The 14084-nt window shown below is 43.6% G+C and overlaps 3 protein-coding genes across 4 annotated transcripts in view; 2 read left to right on the forward strand and 1 right to left on the reverse strand.

The window, feature by feature from the left end:
• LOC143497857 (apoptotic chromatin condensation inducer in the nucleus-like) overlaps positions 1-796 on the forward strand; it is a 19319-nt gene extending 18523 nt beyond the window's left edge. The window contains exon 17 of the mRNA XM_076993464.1: positions 1-796. This exon is cut by the window's left edge and continues 610 nt beyond it. The gene's annotated coding sequence lies outside the window, so the exon portion shown is untranslated.
• Positions 797-1174: 378 nt separating this feature from the next.
• LOC143497884 (LIM domain-containing protein ajuba-like) lies at positions 1175-9513 on the reverse strand. Of its 2 annotated transcripts, XR_013125909.1 has the most exons (9): positions 6418-9513; positions 5243-5344; positions 4743-4810; positions 4553-4615; positions 4273-4403; positions 3972-4023; positions 3626-3694; positions 1678-1898; positions 1175-1529 (listed from the first exon to the last, which is right to left on the reverse strand). XR_013125909.1 is itself a non-coding variant. In XM_076993501.1 (8 exons), exons 1-8 carry the CDS (start codon positions 7925-7927, stop codon positions 1767-1769), a joined length of 2127 nt encoding a protein of 708 aa, XP_076849616.1. In that variant the 5' UTR covers positions 7928-9513; the 3' UTR covers positions 1175-1766. The 2 variants fall into 2 exon arrangements, 1 of the variants encoding a protein (XP_076849616.1); XM_076993501.1 differs by having other exon boundaries at positions 1175-1898.
• A 2136-nt stretch (positions 9514-11649) lies between these two features.
• Positions 11650-13354, forward strand: LOC143497877 (large ribosomal subunit protein mL52-like). The gene is made up of 5 exons (XM_076993493.1): positions 11650-11698; positions 11964-12033; positions 12168-12235; positions 12597-12661; positions 13208-13354. The coding sequence occupies exons 1-5, from the start codon at positions 11665-11667 to the stop codon at positions 13352-13354; spliced, it is 384 nt and encodes a 127-aa protein (XP_076849608.1). The 5' UTR covers positions 11650-11664.
• Positions 13355-14084: the final 730 nt, after the last annotated feature.

A 14084-nucleotide genomic window follows, 5' to 3' on the forward strand; every position in this document is an offset into this window, starting at 1 on the left:
ACCTTTTTCTCATTTCAGGGGCTTCCACCTGTTTTCTTTCTCTTTTTTGTGCTACGTTGAAATCTTTTGTTTTCTGTTTGAGTTAGACTTGTGTATTTATCCGAGACCCTCATTCTTGGACATTGTTGAATAGTCAAAGGTGCTGAGTGGCTAAGACTATACTACCAAGAACGGGTATCTGATATTTACCAGATTCTTTTCCACTCCTGATTTTAAATTTTTTCTAATGAAATCTTGTTTCGAGCCAGCATTGGCCGGCGGGCAGTAAACGCAGTGTGGGATTGAGATTTATATTTTAGTTCTAGATTTTTTTTTCTTTTTAGGACTTTAAATTAATTTATTTCTGTTGACAAAAAAGGTTCCCCGTAAGTAAATTGTTTTTGCCGTTGAGTTTGTTTCAACCTGACGTGTATTTGGGCCACTGCCTCTCGGATCCCTTCAGACCCTAGTGCACTGAATGTCTCACTACTGTTGCTTGTCTCCAGAGTCATGGTCTAGGAGGGTGATGTCATGGAGGAAAGCAGATGATTTGGTCAGTGTGTCGCCACATCCTCTTCGTAAAGTGTCCCGATGTTCTTCTTTTCCAGTTTGTAGTCCTCTGTGTTCTTTAGTCTTGTCCTCTGGGAAGCATAAGGGAGAACCCCGTCCTTTATAGTCAAGAGAGGAACAATACAAGTTTTAATAATGTTTTAAATTTTTTTAGTTTGAAAATGAAATTTCTATTTGCTTTTTGATTATTTTTCTTCTCTTCTGTATGCAGAATGTACAAAGAATAATAATAAAAAAAGGTGACTAAAGAAAATCTCACTGCGTGTTGAGTTTAAACGGTGATGGGTAACTAGACGTAGAGGTTCTATCACATGCTTGTCCACTTCTGCTCTGGCTGACGTCAAAATAGTACCACAGTACTGCAGATAGCAGGAATAGATTCCAAAGTGTTGAATAGCTGCCTGGTAAAGCTCGCCTTGTGTAGCTTGTTAAACAGTAAAACTTAGTTCTGTGAGCTGAACTATGTAAAAGTGTGGGTCAAGTCCCAGAAACTGCAGTCTGGCTTATGTTGGCATGTATCTTTGGACATTCGATAACTAACACTTGGCAGCAGGTACATAATCCATTAATTTGCAGTCAATACACAGGAAATTAAAACCTCCAGTTCAGATAGGAAGAAGTTTATTAATAAAGACAGATACAGGAATGTTTTTTTTACTCTTTTGCAGAAAAACTTTCTTAAAAAATCTCAGAAGGTAAACGTTCATTTAAGTGCAAAATCTTTGCTAGTGATATTAAATATTTTCTTTTAAAAAAAGTTAAGCAAAAAAAATCCCTTGTATGTTCTTTTCTACAGCAGAAATGAAAAACAGTAGCTCAGCGTGTTGTTTCGTACTCCCTAATAACTTAGTAACATCGGCAGTGATCATCAATAGTACATAATACAAAACGTTGTCAGCAGGATTCTGTTGGTGCACTAACCGGCCACTAGGGGGCAACAGCGCCCAGTAGTTCCAGAAGATGCACTTGAAATGTATGACCTCAAGTTTGGGGGGGGAAAAAAATCAGTCGATCAAATCAGATCACGTCGTTATATTTATCATTTCAGTGTCAAAATCCATAACCTTGTTTAAGACTTGTGGAAAAGAGAAAGATCAAAACAAGATCAAGATATCCAAAAGGACTTACAAGATAATATAAACTTGGTCGCATATGCAAATGTCAATAAAAAGCAGTGTGTGTCGTTGGTCCAGCTCGGCGGTTCCCCTCCACATCCTTCAGTGTGTGTTGTGCGGAGGAAGGCTTTGAGTGGCGCACGCCCTGGTCATGTGACAGGAGTGGCAGAGCAGGTGTGAGTCCAGAGGAAAGCACTGAGATCCAGGCTTATCTGAAAGCTGCTTCCCACACTCCTACACAGGGAGAGAGAGGAGGAGTGTCACCGCGATGTTGCATGCGATTAGTTTAGCACTAGTATTCATTCATTTGTTCTCATTCTAATGGCCCCACCATTACGGACACCCTAAAATGTTTTAGCCGTAAGAATTTGCAGAGCTGGTGCTGCTCAGTTCCTCCAGAACCTTATTCAAGCTTGAATTAGGCAGTTTGGCACAACTGTATCATCACGACACACGGAGTTGTTGACACAATTATTCTACACCGACCTGGAGGTGATGACACAGCTGCATCAATATTAGAACGTGCAATTATTAGGAATAGAGAAAACATGCACTAAAAATGGACCAATTGGAAACAACAGCACCAAATCCAGATCTCCAACCTACTACTGGCAATAATCTGTTCAATGATGGTAGTCCGGGGCAAGAAGGCACACAGGAGCAGAGGGTAGGATGCGGGGTAACTACAGGTCATATTAGCGCTTTAGCATCTATCATCAACCTTTTAAATAATTCAGAATTGCAACAAAAGCTAATCAAAATCATAATGGAATCTAATATTTTGTAATCCAGACATTTCTTAAAAGAATGTCGTTTCACAACTGTAACCATAATTAAAGACTTAAGTCTTTTCTTCAGATATCTTAGTTTAGTGAGATTTACTACTATGCTGCTGCAGACGTAATGCACCAGCAAACTACTTTAAATGGTCTGAAAACATTTAAATCATAAAAAACAAACAAACATACAGATGGGGAGAATAAATAATTAATAATGACATAACTAAAATGTGAAGAGCTCCTTATTATCATGTAACAACTGATAATTAGTTACACTAACATCTGTTTTTTATTTATAGACTATAATTATTCTAAATCTGTATTAGTCATTTTAATGATGTTACCACAAATATCCTTAGATAAATGCATCACTCAATAACAATTACATATATTTCTCCACCCTTAATTCAAACAATTTAATACACTACTCACAAAAAATTATATAGGGATATTTGCCTTTTGGATGAAATTTTGGTAAAATGCAAAAGCAGGTTCATGCTACAGTGATATCAAAGAGATATTAAAAAATGGGAACACCCCCCCTCCAAATAAAAAATAAAAATGTCATCGTCTCAAAACGTACCCTTCTGCATCAACTCCCATCAATTATATTTCTGTATCTGTTGCAACCTGCTGATGACACACTGCAGCACTAAGCTCAGTGGCCACTTCCATCTGAGAACATCTGGTACGAAGCCTCTCAATGGTGCTGTTAGGTGTCGACTTGATCTCATGATGTCAAAATGTGAACAGCGGATGTGAGGAGGACTTTTGAAATACTAATTCTACCTGAACCAGGAAACGCATCGGTCGATTTATGGATCAAATGCCTGTTCAGAATTTTGCCGCTAAGCTCCTTATTAGAGACCAGCAAGTTGTGCAAAAAGTACAGAAACACTGAACAGTTGGGGACTTGCACGTTCAAAGGATTAGAGGAGGTCACATTAAGTTCACCTGTAAAGGTTAGAGTGCATTTTAGATTCATCCTGAAATTTTACCCGAAAGCCAAATATCCATACCTTTTTGTGAGTAGTGTCTACTTGATCCTTTTAATCACAGACAAGCATATAATTAAGCCAAGGTATAGGAAGAAACCTCAACATCTACTACAGCATCCTCAGCTGTACTCACAACCAGTGAGTATGTCTAGGAAAGGACTTGTAAGCATAATGCACTACACACCTCACAGTGATAGCACTCAAAGTGATAGTCTTTGTTCATGGACACCACCCTGAGAATCTCCTCACTGCCCTGAAACACACAGAACAACATGCTCAAAACAAGCTTCTGGAACATGTGTATGACGGGGCCCAACACCAGTGCCCACTCAGAACCCAGTGTTCCCAATTCAACTGGGTTCAGTAAACAGGTAAATCAAGTCACTCTTTACATCAAAGCAGAGGGAGAGAACAGTGTGTTCCGAACACCTGGGGTCTACTGTTCTAGAACATTCTAGAGCAAGACCCAGGCGCGAGAGCCAAAACAAGAGCCCCATTACCACACCTGAGCTCAGGTGCGCACCACTCACCTCAGCAGGTAAAATGGGCTGTAAACAGGCAGCACATTTAGGAGCAAATGTCCTGAAACACAAAACAACAACAACCTCAGTGGAAACCTTCCAAATAAACACGGCAGGACAGCTGGGTTTGGACAGTCCCGCCTCTCCTCCCTCACACCACAGAGACGTCACCATCGCTACCATTTTCCATCTTACTCTCAGATGTGAGCAAGCTAATGTATGTAGGAGCATAATTACTAAATCACTAAACGTGTTTTTTAACCAACACGTGCTAGTGAGGTCTAATCAGTGGTGTGGATCTCGCACACACCTGTTGTAGTCCGAGACGCAGTAGACGTTATTGAGGTAGTCCACTGTGAAGGGCACGCCATCCAGAGTCTTTGAGCAGACCGTACAGCGGAAACAGCCTGGGTGGTACGAGTTCCCCAAGGCCTGTAAGATCTGACACGTCACACACACACACACACACACACACACACACACACACAAAGAATGCAGGCTTTTATATATGCATAAATAATAGCAAGTATACATTCAAGTCTCCTCATCCCCGGCTGGAACAGTCATGGCACGCCCGGCGGGACGCTCACCTGTTCCAGGATCAGATGGCCACACACGCTGCACTTCTCAGCTGCTGCCTGGAAGCCCGAGAACTGAATGAACATGCAGAGAGGGACAGAAGCAGAGGGCCAACGGGCACAGTGAGGGGCCGAGAAACTGCAGCGACTACTTTCCTTATAGAGAACGGGTCTGATCTTCAAACTCGTGGGCGTGTCTTACCATGTAGTCCTCTTTACAGTAGACCGATCCGCTGACGTTGTAGAAGTCCTTGTTTCTGAGTGTGCGGCCTGAGAGAGACGGACACAAACGTTCACCACGGGGACGCGGTGGGCTTCTCTTCCCTTCACCACCTGAACTCTCACATCACAACTACTCCACCAAACGCATCCGGCGTCCCCATTTAGCCCCGAAATATCTCTCATTTTCCACACTGAAGGCACTTTTCCAAGGCCCTTCCCAATCAACAGCTGCTCAAATGACATGATGAAGGCCATCTTAGCCAAAACCATCCCATCTAAACAACTGCTGCATTACAATCACCATCATTCACAAGACTAAGTTCATTTCTGGACTGGACCACTGACATATTTCAGGACTTATGAAGCTGAGCGCATCTACTGATGTATCTGATCTGTATCTTAGAAACAGGAAGAATCATTGCAAAACAGGTTATCTTGATGTTCGGCACAATACTGGTGTGGGTTGGGGGCCTGACTCACCGCAGGACACACAGGTGAAACAGCGTGTGTGATAGAGACTGTCCAGGGCTTGACAAGCGTTTTCCACACCATACACACCTTTACTGCATTTCACACACGTTCCTGAAACACACCACAAACAAATTGTTACTTACCTCACACAATATGCACCGACAGAGGTTCACAACAGAATTGGCAAACCAACACAAATTCTACACAAATGCATTTCCAAATTTGACCAATCGAGATCAGCAGTCAAGCCAAAGGCCTCATCATACAACACAGTGCTGCCTCAAGGCGAATACATTTTTGTGGGCTGGTGAGTCATGCATTCTTTGGCCTGAGTAATGACCAGCATGATTGTTTAGCACTTAAACACAACCCAACACGATCCCTCTATGGGGGGGGGGGGGGGGGGTTTCCATTGAACAAGCCACTCAGACACACTTCTAATGTACAACAGTCATATTTACAACTTAATCTCAATACACAAACACACACTGGCTTATACTTTACACAGGTGCTTCAAAACAATAAGGGGGATTATTTGTAACAACACAAGCTTTGTACACACACACACACACACACACCCAGCCTTGTTGGTACAGTGCAAGAGAGCCTTCCCTCAGGACCTAAATACCTGAACTGCAGGAACACACACCTATGCATGCTGCTGCATGACACACACACACACACACACACACACACACACACACACACACACACTTGCCTGCCCAATCTACTGTATGTCTAGCTCTTTGGTTTGACCCTCTGCACATGCAGCCTGTAATTTAGGACCACGCATAGTCATTATATGTGGTTGGAGGAGATATTTTTGACTGTGTGTAGTCTATTCAAAAATGCCTGTGTGTAGCCCTGGGCGGAGGAGTGGTATATTTGCTCATGGGCACAGCAGTGAGGTATGGACGCTGGTTGGAGATCTGGGTGGAGGGTACAGCCATAATGCATGTTTGCTCTTTTCGCTCTGTTCTGAACTGTGATCTTTGTTGGGCTGATTCAGGGTTGCGGTTAGGCTTGCCTTGACACTGGTGCTAATTCTTCTCTTCCCAGTCATTGCAAGGCCTGTGCAAGTTGCTGCAAGTCTGACTGAGATTTTCATCCTCTCAACTGCTTCATGTGCTCACACCTTAAACCTACACTAGTCACTGTTCGACAGAATACAAGTCAGATCTTACCAAAGAACTCCTGTCTGTCCAGGGCTGATGGTGGGTCCCTCGCTGCTCTTTGTTCCTCTTGGGATTTCGCCGCAGCTGTGGCAGGGACAGGTGCGGGGACACAGGTGGACAGCGGCTGCTCCTTTAGGGTCAGTCCACCCAGCTGCACCTCACCCTCCAATGCCAGGTCTCTCAGCAACAGCCGGGTCAGCTCCTGCTGGTAGTGGGTGCCCGGAAGGTCCGAGTGCCTCACCCGCTCTCCCAGCCCTTCCACCCGCGGTGCCGCCCTCTGTCCTGACCCGCCCCACCACTCTGGCTCCGCCTTCTGACCCGTGGCTGTCGGGGTGCTGAGCGCCGGTGGGTAGGAGTGGCGGCTTTCTTGAAATCCTCCTCCCATCCCCGATGACCTCTCCAGATAGTCCCTCCACACTTCCATCGGTGGTGTGCCCGCTTTCCCTGGTGCGGTGGCCACATAGACCTGTCCAGAGCTGGCGCCACCTAGCTGTGTGGAGGAAAACTGCAGCTGCTGTGCAGGGCCGGGCATATGGCGGGTGTCGTAGCCCAGGCTGATGCCGCTGGTGCGATTACTGCTGCACGGGCTCCCCACAGGGCTGCCTCCAGCACCTCCTCCCCCGCTGGCTGTGCTACTGGCGAAACTGGAGCGTGGGCTGGCCAGCACCGACTCCTGCAGGCTGAAGGAGGAGCAGGGGCTCAGCGCGGGGCCAGAAGGGAACAGGTAAGCCACCCCTGCCCCGTCGTGGCTCCTCTGTGGCGGGTGTGACAGCGAGGCCGGCCTGCCGCTGTCCCAGGGCTCTCCTCCGGAGCTCCAGCGCTTGTAGAACAGCGCCTCCTGCAGGGACAGACGCTTGTGCCGCTCCAATTCTGGAAGGAAGCCGGGCTCGGTGGCACCGGAGCGGGCGACGGGGCTGTGCGAGGGGTAGAGGGGTGGCATGGAGGACAAGGGGGGCTGGGACAGCAGTTGCTGCCGCCTGACCAGCTGCTGGAGCTCCAGCGAGTAGCGGCGCTGGTTGAGGGCGGCACGCGAGCTGGGGCTGTACGCGCCCCCTTGCAGGTCGCCCTGCTCACCTTGAGGCATCTCACCGCGCCTCACCTGGTCGCAGGCGCCACGGCTCTCCACGCCCTCGGGCAGGTAGCACGACGCCCGCTGCTGGGGTGTCCGGCGCCGCAGAGGGGCGAGAGGCGATGGCTGGTCTTCGACTGAAGGCCTGGACTCCTCAGACACAGAAGACGATGGGGTGGAGGTGATGGAAGTCACTCTCTGGGAGTTGACCACCTTGCCAGGTCTCCCGTTCTGCGATCCACATACCTCCACTGGGGGAGTGTACTGTGATTGGCTTGCAGAGGAGTTAGCTATTGGCTTCAGCTGAGCCACTACTGTCCCGCTACTCGGACTGTCGCTGTTACTGTTGTTATTTGAGTTGGTCAACTCATTTTTCTTTTTGCTCAATTTGACACTACTAGAGTCAGGCAGCTTAAACTTCTGCTTCAACTTGGTGCCAATTCGCTCCATTACTCAATATTCCTTATAGACAGCTCTACAAGTACTAAACTAACGAAGGTTTTTTAGGAAATAAAAAATAAACAAGACTACAGCTTAAATACAGTACCATAAATACAGTGTAAATACAAATTGTTCAAGTCTTTCTTGGCCTACAGCAGGTGAAATGACACGGACAATGAAATATGTGACATTAGTTATTTAAAAAGCACATGTCTTGTGTCTTCAACTAATAATAAATATCACATAAAATAAGTTAAAATATTATGGCATTTTCAGCTGGCTACATTTCTAATTAATCATACTTGGGAAGACGCTTGATGTGGTCCAAACGTTTCCACGTAGAATACCTCACGAGCATGCATGTGTGGTGATAACCAAGTACATCCATTTGTTAGTGTCCCAATGCCCTTTTGCTACAGCTTGTGTTGTGGACAGCTGATAAATAAAACACCGAGCTACAGACGGATATCGGAGGGTCTAAATTTCATGGAGCCACAAAAAAACCTCCCTTCGTCCGTAACCCATGTGAACGGTCCGTTCAAACGAAGTGTGTGTAGCGGTCACATTCGTAACACCGTCGGTCCTCTCTGCTTTTCACTGAGGCTGCTCAAAGTTGTATTTGCTACTCAATCCTTTGTTTCAGGATGTTGTGCAAAAATATATATCGTTGCTAAATAAGCTACGATATCTTAAAACGTGTTTCTACGCTGAATCAAAAGTCCAAAAAACACCCAAACACAACCAAAAATAGTTCCGTTTCCCTTGAATGTCTTTCGTGGAGCAGGAAAGCTTTAGATTCGCTCAAGCGGGGAGTCCTCTGGCCGAACTAGCGGGCTCCACAAACAGAATAGTAGAAAAAACGTATTTTCTGTGCTTTTCGCAGAAGCTTCAGTTTTTTCCCCTTGAGGGACTGTAAAATCCACGCTGTAAGACGGACACAGTCGTGCAAACAAATGCAATACGCAGGCTAGTCGAGACCGCACGGTTCCTCACGGTTCCTCCACTATTTCCATCGCCGTTTCAAAGAAAATTAACATTATTCCAAAAACAGTGGAAACCTTGAAACAAGGAGAACAAAAATAACTTCACGAACAAACTGCACGAACGCCACATTCTCCTCGAAACGTTATCGGAGAAACAGATACGTTAAGCGCCTTTGAAGTCCGAAAATTAAACGACATCGATTAACTTTGAGTTTCTTTCTTTCCTGCACTTCTCTACCTCCCCCTTCTTTCTTCCTCCGTAGCTTTTTTTTTCTGACCGGAACATCTTTCTTCTGGGCAGCGCGGATGAATAGCATCCCACAATTTCGTCACACATCCAAACTTCTCCAATTGATGTTGGCTGTTGGTGCGACCAGGTTTTTTATAATCAAATTCTTCAAGGAACCGAGAAAACCGGGACGTTGTCGCGCTCTTAAAACCGTCAACACACGCTAGCTTGGGATCTTAACTAAAATTATATTCAGTAAACATGCATTTTTCACTTGCAACCAGCGGCGAGAGCCACAAGAAACGCAGTATCCTTGCCAAAGTACGCTATTTAGCAAAAACGAATGAACCCCTTTGATATAGTCTGTAATATTTTACTATCCGCCTATCCTTTAAATGTGGGGTAGGGTTTCCAAAGTAACACGTCATTTTTTTGAGAGAGATATCCTGTGCAACCCACAACCTTCGCCCCTGTTGTTATTCCAACCCCAAGGCCTAGTTGGTCGTGCCTTTCGTCTGTGGAATGTGCGGAGGGATATCCCCGAGTTCTCTGGGACGGTGTGCTGCGGCTGCGTGTGTGCTTTTGCGAGGTCGTAACAATGTAACTGTGTTTTTTCTGAGAATGCCAGTCTCCGCTCCATAGTTACCGCTCACATAAATTCCGATGGCAATTAACCTGCTACTGTGTGGTTACTTTTTATTCATCTGCCGATCACGTATAAATCCAGCGTCGCGCTTTTGTCTAAAGTATCATTTTCCCTACCCCGAAGCCCCTTCTTGTGTTGTGTGCCGTTTTTTCCTGCGGTTAGCAGGAGCGCGTGTGTGTCGGTGTGCCTCTCCCTCGCTGGGCGTTATCAGCGAGTGGGGACTTGTTGGCCAGCACACACAGGGAATGTTTCCGAGCTAAGTCAGCACTCCACGGGTTGATACACAAAGAGAATGTGAGAGAGAGGAAGGTTAGACTGCTTGAAAACACTGTTCTGTTCTCCAGCGTCAAAGTTATGTAGGTAAAAAATAATAATACTACCAAAAAAAAAAAAAAAAACCTTACAAACCTGTTTACGTTTATTGTTTCTCCAGATATGCCAACAGAGCTCACAGGAGAGATACAATGACTAAAGTTAATAATTTTATTTACCAGGTTTTATGCATAACTTTGTAGGTTATGATAAAACACTTTGTAAGAATTGTATATTCATCACAGCAAGGATTACTTGTTCAGTGATAAGGACATAAGTAAACATTCAAAGTAAGTGAATTATAGTATAAGGCTATTTAATGTTATTAGTGCTCCATCTAGTGGTAGAAAATGAAATCTCGCTTACTGTCATTATATGTAGTTAGTTGTCGCACGTCATCACTAGTAAATTCTCAGTGTAAAAATTAATGAGGTACGGATGCCAGGCCTAAGATGTTTAACAGAATTTGGACTTATGAGCCCGAATGTTAACGGCCATCCCATAAATACATTTTGACCCATCAGATGTTTCAAGATTTTTCTGAAATATACGACATAAGACTCTATAACTATAATTAACTATAATTATTTTTTGCAGACCATTATACGAATTACATATTCCGTTGAGCAACGTAGTGGTCGACTGCAAAACGTCCTTTTATACTGCCATTCAAACCCCACAAAATCCAGCTAGCATATTAGGTTAGCTACAAATTATTGTATCTAGTTGTGTGAAAACAGAATAATACTTATGTTTCATAGTTATAAAAATAGAGAATGTCATTAAGGGAAAAAAATCATGGCTGTTTCACACCATAAATACACAAACGTTTGGCTTGTTTTAGTTAAACCTGACACGTCATTAGCGCCGCCATTTTAGAGCGGTCAGCTTGAATTTTAGAGACTTGAGAGCCAAACGAAGCCCCGTACGGCAGTACCTAACCGAGCTGCTTATATCGGCCCCTTAGGAATATGCCCTGGAGCATTTGTGTGTGTGTGTGTGTGTGTGTGTGTGTGTGTGTGTGTGTGTGTGTGTGTGTGTGTGTGTGTGTGTGTGTGTGTGTGTGTGTATTAGGACTATAGACAACGTATGAGCAAGTAAATAACAGTAGGGTCACATCAGTAACGACGTTTGTTCATGTATTTACCTTTTGTTTGCAGGTAAGAATTCTTAATTCTTCCCAGTTTCCCCTAATATTTTACTCACAGACCACTATTGTGCGACATTATATCTCTTCTCCTCTTTCTGTAGATGGAAATATACAAAATGTATTTTGTAGAGGCAACATTTTTGATGATTTTGCTAATCTAAATAAAACACTTCAATAAGTTTAATACGTGTTATTGGGTTGGGGTCCTTTGATTTTTTTTCCTGTACCACCAGTTCATAGACAGCGATGGATCACTCTCAACTAGTTAAAAAATTAAACTGCATTAACTTAATGAGATTCACTTAAAAGTAGTTTTCGTAGTAGAATAAGTGCCAGCGTTAAACTAAAAGCGAGTATAAATTAGTGTCGCGTATCCTCTTATTTAGTCCTTCACGGTTGCCGTAGCTCGTGGATTTATTATTCAAAATGGCAGCGCCCTTGAAGATGCTCTGTGCTTCAGGTGAGATACAGGTTATTGAAAATATAGCTAGTTACGTTGCTTTTATGGTAGCTCATGCACATTCCTTATTGTATAATCTTTTATTTAAATAGGAAAACCTATTCTTTAAAATCGTTACAGTTCATCATGATCAAATTGCTAGTGTTTTAATTAGCCAGCAGCTAGCACCGACTCGGACTGCGGGTGGTTTTGGGACGTGATGAGCCAAGTTTGCTGTGATTTTAGATTTTGTACCATTTACACATATTTTCCTTTCCTGCTTAAGCGTTAAGACACGGCGTGCGGACGTTTACGTCTACACGTGCGGCATGTGCTGGGAAGAAGTGGAGACTGGAGTATGTACCTTCTAGCAGATTAACTAACTAACCTAGCTCGCTCGGTGTGTGACATCTTCTGCAAAATCTTAAGCTTCTAGTCCCGACTTAATATGTGTTCACATTGCATGAATTAACCCGACTTGAATCCGCAGGAACGGATTGTCTTGGACAGGGTCAGAGTACGGACCACTGACAGACCTACCTGACTGGTCCTATGCAGGTGAGAGATTTGACACGCGTGTATATGCAGATTTACAGGTCATGAAGTTTGGACGTAGTTTATTTAGTGTGGGATTTTATATGTATTGTTATAGACTTACTATTGGTCTCTTGTAGGATCTTCATATTAAATAACTACACCAGTAGCCCCGCATCTCGCATAAATGACGTTAACGATATGATTTAATTACAATTCCAGTGCAATTGTAAAAGTAGCTATAGCACAGACTTCAAATTCCTCAAACTCCGTATAAAATGTTTGCTTTTGTCCCTGAATGTTCCCTTTACAAAAGTAAATAACAAACAAATACAGTTATACCGCAACACTTATTTGGCTGGGTTTGGGCTTTGTGCCTGTACAGATGGCAGACCGGCACCCCTGTTAAAAGGACAAGTCAGAAGGCAGAAGCAGAGAGAGGACTTTGCAGTAAGTTTCACCAGTTTCTCATATTTAATTGATGTTTTTCCTTAAATGTTAGACGTGTGTCCTTATAATAAAACATACAAAATAATATGATTAGATTATAATGAAAAAACCCAGTTTGTCGCATGTAACAATGTGTTAATCATACCTAGTCTTAAGTAATTGTACAGAATTAGGTCATTGTTGATGTATTTGACTAGCAGTTAGTACAGTCTACACCTGAATTCACCGGCTGCCATGATTAATTGAATTTGTGATTTGAAACAAAAATAAAATGACAATAACCATATGAGCTAATACTTAATAATGATTTTCCTTTTCTGTCAAAGTTTTGTGACGCTAAAGAGATTAAAATCATAGTGTTTACAGTGGTATAAATTGTAGCTATTTGTACTGGAGTGCTAAAAAATGACAATATATTTAATGTTTATATATTATAGCTAGGCTGACTCATAGACTCAAATTTTTTTCCATGCTTTGTGAGTCTAATTCATTATGGAGCAATATTCTTTGTATAACCAAAGGGGGTGTGTGTGTCTGACTCAATAGCGGAGAGCAGTGTATCTGAATGCAGAAGTGGACCAGGGAATGGAGACATGGAAGATGAAAAAGAATGATGAAGAAAAAGCAAAAGAACAGTTAAAATCTTCTATGCTTAAACCTAAAGGAAATCTGTTAATAAAGAAACATCAATAAAGAAGTTGCTTAAAATTTTTTTTTTAACTATTTTATTCCTGTTTGCTGCTGTTCAGGTGCCACATTCTGCTAATGGCCATCTGTGATCTGTCACAAAGCAGACCGATGTTCAAGCATGTCCTTGCTTTCAGGAACACATTACTGTGAGCCTCCTGTTGGTATGAATGTTTTCATAATGGCTGTGCGTGAGTGATATGGCCGTATTTCTCAGTTATAGTCTGACGGACGCAGCGTCTTGGTTATTTAGTTGTTTTTATTAAAAAGAAAATAGTCACTAGCTAACTGGCTACACTGGTGTCAACAGCGGAGTAAAGGACAGCTGAGATGTGGCTTCCTCCATCACCTCCAGTGGCAGCTCCTTCACTTCCACCACTGACCCTCTGACCCCTGCACGTGAGCCATGGTCTCCCCAGCAGGACTTGTCCCATGACAAATGGGCCTACCTGGATGGTCCTGGTGAGGTCCTGTACTTTGAGCTGTGGGATTATGGAGTGGATAAACTCCTTGAAGAGTGTCACAGGGCCAAGTGGGAGGACACTGTCATGTATGATAATGATAACACCCTGTATGAGGGCACCATGTTCACCACCAGCTCAGTGAATTAAACTCTGACTTGGCACGTATGTGTCATTTTATGTAGATCTGATTAATTTGGCCAATCAAGGGTTAAATTGTTGCTGTTTTTGAAAGACTTTCAGTGGTGTGGGCACACCCAGGGTTCAGTGAGTAT

This window comes from Brachyhypopomus gauderio, unplaced genomic scaffold (genome assembly GCF_052324685.1).
Source record: "Brachyhypopomus gauderio isolate BG-103 unplaced genomic scaffold, BGAUD_0.2 sc114, whole genome shotgun sequence".
NCBI classification, from domain to species: Eukaryota; Metazoa; Chordata; class Actinopteri; order Gymnotiformes; family Hypopomidae; genus Brachyhypopomus; species Brachyhypopomus gauderio.